Source organism: Stylophora pistillata, chromosome 11, assembly GCF_964205215.1.
Source record: "Stylophora pistillata chromosome 11, jaStyPist1.2, whole genome shotgun sequence".
Classification (NCBI taxonomy): domain Eukaryota; kingdom Metazoa; phylum Cnidaria; class Anthozoa; order Scleractinia; family Pocilloporidae; genus Stylophora; species Stylophora pistillata.
This window is the reverse complement of record NC_142529.1, coordinates 23,298,152-23,307,394: the sequence shown is the minus strand read 5'-3', so window position 1 is coordinate 23,307,394 and position 9,243 is coordinate 23,298,152. Positions and strand designations below refer to the sequence as shown.

Genomic DNA, 9,243 nt, shown 5'->3' with positions numbered 1-9,243 from the left:
CGTTGCCGTCAGTTCCTGTGATCCACTCATGGATCATGCTGAACAAGGCGATAGTGTTGGAAGATTTTAAAACAGCTCCGTACTGGTTAGAATCCAGTACTTTCATCACAGCTGGCTTAAGATGATCAGTTACAAAAAAATCCTCCGCAACCTTGGACAGACATGGTGTCAGAGAGATGGGTCTTAAATCTTTCTTCAGATTCCGCACAGGCGTTTTCTGGGGAAGAAAGGTGACATCAGCATATTTCCAGGAACTAGGCAGTCGCTGTTCACTGAAGGAGGCGTTCAGGATGGTAGGGTTTGCGCGCAGCAGACCCGTGGCGCAAATATCGGAAAAACTTGATCCACGCCAGTACGCAAGGGAGGGGCACTCCCACACGCGATTCACAAAGCAACTGATAGTGGAAATTGTGGAGCTAGAATGTTCTTTGCCGATTACTCAAAGGGTTTTGACCTGATTTACGATTCAATTCTTCTCAGAAAATTGGCGTCTTTCGATATAGACACTGTCTCAATTAACTGGATAGTGTCTTCCTAACTGGAAGATCATGAGCTATAAAGATTGGTGACTCTCAGTCTGATTGGAACTCAGCCAAGGGAGACGGTATCCCACAAGGGACGAAACTGGGTGTGATTTTGCGTAAATGGCATGTGAGGATTAAATTCGTTGATGATACCACGGCGGTAAGAAATCCTGCCAAGAAACGGTTTTAGCTCACTAAATGTAGCTGTCAATGATATTCACAAGTTTTCTATCCAACATGATATCAAATTATACTCGAAAAAATGCAAAGAAATGTTAAGTGCCACTCTCGCTAAGAGTGGTCCTCTCGACTTCCCGTCAAAAAACATTTTTCCTTAATTTTTTTCCCTATTAAAAGGGTTTAGGACACATACTTCAAAAATAGTTTGGGTGCTTTGTGCGTATGTTTGTACTAATCAAAGATTCGTTCCAATTTATACCAAAACATATTCAAGGGCACAGAAGTGCACTTAGTAAATCTTGTAGTTTTCAGCTCAGAAAATAGAAAATCATGGCTTCAATAACTTTTTCCATAAAAGGCTCCTGATGGTTCAGTAGGTGACTGTACCTGATAAAGGACCGTAATCCAAAACCTAGGCAGCGGTAAGAAGTCTTACAAGGGTCATAGACCGGCGCTGTTAACTGCATTTTATTTAAACCCTTAAAGCCGTGAAGAATACAGCTATACTTTCATATTCATTAAAGCGAGAAAATCACTACGTCGGAGGTATTTTACATTTACGACCAGTTTTGTTCTTCGACTTTGGGTTCGATTTCGTTTCGTTTATGTTGGGAGTTTGGCGTGAGAAACAACAATCATCGGTTTTAAGGTTAGATTGTTTCAACTTTTAGATGTGAAATTCTTTATCTTCTTTTAGGTCAAAGTACATCGGTATTGGCCTGCCAACCAGCCCGCGAATATCGGAACCTTGGTTGTGGAAATGACCAATGAAATGGTTTATGAAGATTATACAGTGAGAGAGATAAAACTCACCAACACCAAGGTATTGTTGCTGCTGCCAAACGAAGTGTATTTTTGTTATTTCTGCAATGGGAAAACTTTCGTTGCAGAAAACCTTCCATGCTACCTTAGACTAGCCAAGTTTGTTGAGGACTACCAATGCCCTTGTAGAGTCGGTTGTTTTAGTCAATGTGAAGTTTTTCTGCGAGAGGACTTGACGAGGCAGCAAATAGCGAGGACAGAAGGTAGTGACAATTCGCCTTGTGTGACGAAGAGATTTTTGTGGAAATATTTGTCTCTATACGATCGCGTTGTTTTTCCTGAAACAGGTCGCACGAAATAGAACACGTCTAATTCTTGGAGGGGGTTTGTTGTTGGGAAATAAGGCGAAGAGATTTCTTTTGCGGAAGAAACACATTCAGAGTGGGTTGCAGGAGAAGCCTGTCTGAATCAAAGCATGTTTCCAAATTTCCGGTCAGGAAAGATATGTTCCAAACACTTACGAAGTGTATCTCAGATTCATTGCGTTTTAATTCTCGAGTAGAATAATCCAATGTAAGGTTTGGAATCGGTAGAGAGTTGTTACACGTGTTCAGGAGGCTTGGTTTACCTCTTTAACACGTCAATTGTATTCTGAATGCTTCAGGAGAGTGCATCGCGAGTTGTTCGTCAGTATCACTACACTGCTTGGCCTGATGTCGGCTCCACAGAGTCTGGTACAAGACTGATTGATCTCATTGGCCAGGTACAAAGGTGGCAGCAGAATTCAGGAAACACAACTATCACTGTACACTGCAGGTAAATAAAAACACTAATACCTCTACTGATTAGACAAAAAGCTAAAGAAGAACTGGCCGATTTCTTGTCTTTAAATTATCAAAAAAAGTGGCTCAACTTTGATAACGATAGGCTTTGTTATACAAGTGAAAAATTTTCCTATATGGCCATTTTTGAACAAAGGCGCAACAGCTTCAGAACACACGAGGAATTTGTCGAAGTTTCCGGTTAGCATACGAGCGGGAAATTTAAACGCTCGGAAAGACTAGACTTTAGTTTAGAACTATGACAGTGTCTGGAGAAAGATTTATACGCACGGTCGACTGAAATCCAACAGCAATAATAAAAAAAAAAGAAATGTTTTGAACTGAATACCTTTGCAAAGATTGTTTTCGAAGAGATATTTAGACGCACAAGTACTGTACTGGAGAGAGGTGGTCTGAATGAGACACAATGTATTTTGAATGCTCGATGTGTGCATTGCCACATTAGCGGTCAATTTTTTTCCTGGGGTAGACCATTGAGAGGTGACTCGACGAGACAAATTTACGCTACCCACTCCCCGAAGCGGCTTAATCAGCGGTTAATTTTCCCTTGGGGTACTCCGGTCACAGTTTACCTGTCGTGCGCAAATATGCGCCACCCATTCTCCCAAAATAGCTAAATTGTCATGCTGAAAATTTTTTTTTCCGATTAGTCTCGAACTTTTTCGCATCGCTTCGGCCAAAGTCCCTCAGCGCTACAAGGAGTGTGAGAAGTTGAGCCGGAACAATAGACCATTTCTTGAAAAAAATAAAAATAATAAAATTGCGACTTCTCATGTTTTGAAGTTTCAAAAGGTCACCTATGATTTGAATGCACAAAACCCCAACGACCGGTTCACAAACAGCTGTTGTTCTGGCCATTGAAAAACATGTTATTTTGGTCAAGAATACCTCATTGCAAAGCATCTTAGCGTTCAGACAAACACTTAGAGGTAAGATTAGTGAGATTGTATGACATTACAGGTACTTGGCCAGGTTCCCAAGCTAGACTAACTATAGTGGTCTCGTTTGTGGCTTTCTTTTTTTTGTCGCCCAGTTTTTAAAAAATTGTGTTGCTCTTCGGAATCTAAAAGCGTAATCCATGTAAAAAACTACTACATTTCTTTGAAAACTACCTGAATTAAGTTTCTTTCTATCGCTTTCTATCAGCGCTGGAGTGGGTCGCACCGGAGTGTTCTGCGCCCTCAGTATTTTGATCAAGCGGTTAAACAGTGAAGGTGTAGTGGACGTCTTCCAGACTGTGAAGCAGCTGAGAGCTAAGAGGCCCGCTATGGTTCAAACAAAGGTTAAAGCGTCAATCTTTTAAGGAAGTTTAGTTTCTATTGAGCACTTTCACCCCGGTTCACAGGGTTGGGGGTTGGACAGAAGCCTTTTTTTTTTTGTTATTTTTTTTCGTTTCTGTGCGAGGGCGTATACCGCCGGTGGAAAATAACTGGCCAGATTTTTAAACAAAAACTAAGTGGGCTAGTTTTGGTCGCGCCTCGTGAGTCCACAACATACAAATGAGTTCTTAATTATAAAGACTAGCATGTTGTAAGGTGGTATGTGTAAATAAGTCTAACTGCAGCGAGCCATTTTGGTTGATGGTAAAAGATACCCGCTACTGCTTGTGTTCTTAGTGGAGGAGGAGAAATTGTTGAAATCTTTCTCAAAGTAGTTCAAAGAAATGACAATGTACAATTTTCAAGTCAGTGTGATTTAGTGTGCTATCAAAAGCTGTCGAGTTTTAATCAAAAATTGTCCTCATCTTAGTTCTCTGTACTTTGCTATGACGGTTACAGGTTCTCATTTAATTTCTTGATCTATTCCTCTCTTTCAGGATCAATACGAGTTCATTTACTCTGCTCTTAGTGAGTATTTGCACTCTTTTGATGCCTATAGTAATTTTGAGTAGCTGGCACGGTTAAAGATAAAACAGCCACAGGAGAACTATTTCAAGTGGAAGAGGAAAAGGCGATAACATTTTTCTATTTTTGTATTTAGGAAATAGATCATTTTTCTTTAAAAAAAGATTCCAGATAGCCTTCACCGGTTGTAAACAGTAGTTAACTAACTGAAAAAAAAAAATGCTTCACATAACTGATATTTTTATAAACGTAATGTGCTCTTATAAGAAAGCTTTCCCATTGTAGAATAGAAACCTCTAAAGATCGTTGTAGGAATCAGATACCTTCAATAGCATTCGGTATCTAGCATTCTGAAAATTACCAGAATCTTTTAAATTAATGATACAAATAAATTCATGCTACGTACGAAAGTTATAGACGATAAATTGTATAGCTTTTAGAGAAGTATTTATTTAAAAGTGTGTTCTCTCATTCAAAGAATAGAACTTTTCACCTAGCCATCACATTCTAAATGCAGTCAGGCAATATGTATGCAGTTTTCTGACTGGAAATTTTTCAATATATTGATAGAAGTAATATGATAAATAAGCATTTTTTTCAACGAGCAAGTGTAGATAGACTTTTGAAATTCTTGTTTAAAAAAATATGTAATCAATTGATTGGGTAGCCTAGATAATTTGACAGAAGAAGCGTACCCTTAAGAACTGCAGGAGAGAACTCTTTCTACTTTTAATATTTCTTGACATAGTTTCCAATAATCGGGATAAATCGAAACAGATACCACAGACACTTGACAATGACTTAATAGAAACAAATGCAAATGTTAAAAAAGGAAAAAGTTCTTTGGTGCGGTAAAGAACAGAGAACTTTGTTCACCTTAGTATAACAGTTTTCTTTTTTCTATTTTCTATTAATTTTTTTCAATTTAACATACTAGGCTGTGCCTTTGTGTAATTCTTTTGTTAGGCTGCTGAATTTACATAGCAGCTTCTTTTTCAAGGTCACCTAGCAAAATTGACGAATCCTACAAGAGCAAGAAATTCTGACTCAACTGTTTGCCGTCTTTGAGGGTTAAGTGAATTTCGGCGAAATAACCTTTTTCTTTTCATTTTTTGAAAGTGATTGGTCAGTTTTATTCAGGTGAACCTAGATATATTAAACTAACCAATGATATTACAACAAGCCAGGATTGAATTAAGTGATTTTTTAAGGTAGGAGTAGGATTTGACCTACAGTGGACAATATAAAATTTGCTTACAATGATTAATGGTAATCAAAAAATTTAATATGCTCAAATGTGATTTTCATCGCAAGATTGTTGAAAAAATGTGAAAAATATATATTTACTTTTTTTGTAAAACGAGCTTCTGTTTTTGACTTAAAGTTAAAATGGATCAAAACTCCCCCCTCCCTCCCTCCCTCCCTTGAAGTCAGACTCTACCGTACTTCCTTCGAAACAAGAAAGGGATCGTTCACATCCTTCACACAATCCTTGGAAGTTTCTTAAACAGTAGTTTGTCTTTAAGGGGCTTGGGGAGAGGTAAGTATTCCGTCTTGTCTTTAAAATTCGTTCCCAGTCCCTGTCGTAAAACCAGTAGACACAAATGTTCAAGTCTTAAAGGAATGGTCTCCAGTTGCTTGAGAAAATTGTGAACCTCCGCACGTCGTGCAACATGGACAGCGGTGACCTTACCATGGTTACAGTTTCTCACGCTTGCTCCAGCTGCGCACAAGAGGGCAGCACATTCTTTATTTTCACAGTACATTGCGACATAATGAAGTGGTGTTACACCATCGTTGTCTCTCACATTTGCATCGGAACCAAACTTGAGTAAAAGCGCAAGGGTAGTGTAGTGAACCTTAAAAAGTAACAGACAGAAAACCTCGCACTCTTTCCCATGGCTTTCAAAAGCACATACCATAAACATGTGGCTTTTCACAATTTAAAAACATACTTAACAAATATATTCCATGTTGCCCTAGGTCAAAAAAAGTTCAATCATTGGTCAGAGAATACGTCAAAATGTGGATATGAACAGCAATGACAAACTCGGCTGCGCGCCGTATGTCACTTGGGCTTCGTTCGCCACTCCGCACCGTGTCCTATGTTCTTGCTACGTTTTGACGTCCGCTATGATCCAGTATGGTACAGAACTATAACAATATGGAATCTATACATTTTTTTTATTTCCATGTGATAACAAACCAAATTCTGTTTATTGTGAAGTAATCTATGCGTCCGTCATCTGATATATCAGACATATATCATGAATGAGAACCAAACAAAATGTGTCTATCAATTAGGTTATGATAAAGCCGAGGAGATTATGCAAAGTCAGCAGTCGGCTATGACGTTGCTCGGGAACCAAGTTTATGCTTTCAAGCACTTAAGAGCGTTTCACTTATTAAAAATCTTAAGAAATTGCTTTCATTAATATTTCGGCGAGAAAAAAGTTTGGAAGGTGACAGAATTGGTTACGATTACACTTTTATATAGCGTATCTTACCTTCATTCTTTCCCGAATTCGGATACCAGATCTCGCCGCCATCTGCAACGGTGTTTCCTGGGTGGCGCTCCGCGCGTGGACATTCGCGTCGTGATTGCAGAGGACAGCTACCAGTTCAGGGTAACCATATGTAGCAGCTAGGTGAAGCGGAGTGTATTGAGAAAACTGGGTAGGGTTTACATCACATCCTGAATCAAGCAACAGCTTGGCGCTGTAGGTGTTTGCTCCCTGGACCGCGTAATGCAGAGCCGTGTAACCATAGTTGTCTTTCTGATCAAGGATCTTTTTATCTTCTGAGAAACTTCTGCACAGTACTTCAAGACTCTTGTAAACGTCGTGAGAAGCAGCTATATGCAAAGCTGTTCTGCCATACAAGTCAACGCTGGCTAGAATCGCGTTACCTGTAGATAACAATTTTTTCAGTAATTCTGTTTTTCCCAACAGCGCTGCATAATGAAACTCAGGCAAGCCTTGAAAATGATTTTGATTTTCTCGAGTTTGGTTCATGTTCGCTTTGTTAAAAACTTCTTGAGAGGATCCTTAATTCTGAACGATCTTAGAGTAAGATGCGGACAACAACGAACAGAAGACGTTTTTTGTCAACTCCTTCATCTGAAAGTGCCCACGTCATTTTTGCTAACGGTTAAATTTGAACATTTGATTTTTTTTGGAGCACGAGCGCGCGCGGCACGGAAAAATGATCTTCGTAGGCGCACGCAATTGTCCGCGTGATTCTCTTCCTACCGCATTTCGCTTTTCTTCAGTGTGTCTCCTTGCACTTCACAGGGAACTTTGCGCAATTGTTGGAGCCCATTGCATGCTTTGGTAATGCATGGTGTAAAAATAAAACAACCTCAGAATCAGACAGTTTATAGCGTTTGGTTTCCTCTTGTCTTCTTCTGATCTCTCTAAATCGTCGAAAAAAATCCACAGATTGCTATTAATCCAAAAATAAATTTAAAACAATGGAACTCTGAGCGTTCGCCTGAGAATTAGATGGTCTAAATTTCCAATATCTTTGTTCTGATGAACACCCTGACTTACCTGAACAGCACACAAATTCAACTTGCGGAAATCACACTGAAAAAATATTACGTAAATATTCATTGCTTGAATGGCGTAAACTGAAATTCTCACGAAAATATCGACCTGACGGCCAAATTTGTAATTTTGATTTCATATCGTTAAATTCCAAATCTCTCTTCCCATCACAAAGAGATACTTTAATGGTAATAATTGACAGATCACAATTGGAATCAGACAGCCTTAACAACTCATCCAGAAAAAAAGGACCGGCTGATTCACCTGTAACTGGTTTTAGTATAATTTCAGAGCTCAGTAAAAAGTTTCCAGCAATCTGATTGGTCGAGCGGTTCCTTGTATGACGCAATATAAACCGCTCCACGAGGTTTATATAATATGTTGAAATAAAATGTTGTTAAATGTTACCAAATGTTATAATTTTAGAAATTTCTGTGTTGTTCAGCTCTGAAACTATACTAAAACAATTATTCGACGATATTCACCTCGCCCTCGGATAAATAATTGTTAAATATCAACTAAGTTGAAATAGTAAATTGTCCACCGTAACGAATAAAAAAGCTGACGTTTCGAGCGTTAGCCCTTCGTCAGAGCGAAAGGGCTAACGCTCGAAACGTCAGCTTTTTTGTTCGTTACGGTGGCCAAGTTACTATTTCAACTTAGTTGATATAACTAATTACTTTGTTACCCCCACCGACGCGGCACAACAGTTTCTTTAGAAACTTTCAGCCTTTGTTTATTGTAGACCTCTGTGAAAGCAGTATCTGCTGTGCGGATAGTGCGATTGTTCAGCTCGCACTATCGCTCCATTTTCTACTATTCTCGTTGAAAATGGAGCTGCAATTAAAAATTTCAACGGGAAATTAATTGCGAAACATGGCTTTAGTTTCAAGTGTAGTTCGCAACAACGAGTTAGCGAAGAGTGTCGTTAGATGCTGACCGCTAACTATAAATTTTGGAGTTATTTGCTGCAGTTATCCTAAATTTCACTAGTTTGTGGACCGGGAAATGTTTGAACTTTCGAGATGCGTCGAAGGTAAGCTGTATGACAAGATCGGCTCTAGGTGTTCGATTTTGGTGTAGCCGAAAAAATCACAAATGCTCAAAGATGTGCTGATTCAAACGTTCGTAACTTTTGAAGTCGAAAACGTAAGGGGGATTTTGCATGCGTTTGTCTTTAAAGGTATAAACGTACCGGCTGTATAGGACAGAGTTGTCAACCAGGTCCCAAATCCCAAAACTTAACGTCTAGAAAGGTTTTTAAGCAATCTGATACAGATTTGTGGCTTAACTATGCCAATCAAATATTTTACAATGTTACAAAAATATGCCTGTTTTTCAATACTCGAGATGTTACGACGGTCCCTACGGACTGGGGAAAAAACTATGGCCCCTAATACAGTCAGAAAATTATTTCCAATTAAACCAAATCTAATTTAGCTCTTTCCTAAGTCTACTCTTTCTGTTGACAGAGTTTCGAGCAAAATTATTATTGACGCAAAATTTATCTTGGTGAAATGAGAGAGACAGCCCCTTAAGATTT

At 38.9% G+C, this 9,243-nt stretch overlaps 2 protein-coding genes across 2 annotated transcripts; one reads left to right on the top strand and one right to left on the bottom strand.

The window, feature by feature from the left end:
• Window positions 1-1,340: 1,340 nt before the first annotated feature.
• On the top strand, window positions 1,341-5,512 carry LOC148720678 (receptor-type tyrosine-protein phosphatase alpha-like). The gene is made up of 4 exons (XM_088738547.1): window positions 1,341-1,527; window positions 2,131-2,282; window positions 3,455-3,590; window positions 4,125-5,512. The coding sequence occupies exons 1-4, from the start codon at window positions 1,465-1,467 to the stop codon at window positions 4,197-4,199; spliced, it is 426 nt and encodes a 141-aa protein (XP_088594673.1). The 5' UTR covers window positions 1,341-1,464; the 3' UTR covers window positions 4,200-5,512.
• On the bottom strand, window positions 5,249-7,303 carry LOC148720677 (uncharacterized). Its single transcript, XM_088738542.1, has 2 exons — window positions 6,660-7,303; window positions 5,249-6,011 (listed from the first exon to the last, which is right to left on the bottom strand). The coding sequence occupies exons 1-2, from the start codon at window positions 7,164-7,166 to the stop codon at window positions 5,634-5,636; spliced, it is 885 nt and encodes a 294-aa protein (XP_088594668.1). The 5' UTR covers window positions 7,167-7,303; the 3' UTR covers window positions 5,249-5,633.
• Window positions 7,304-9,243: the final 1,940 nt, after the last annotated feature.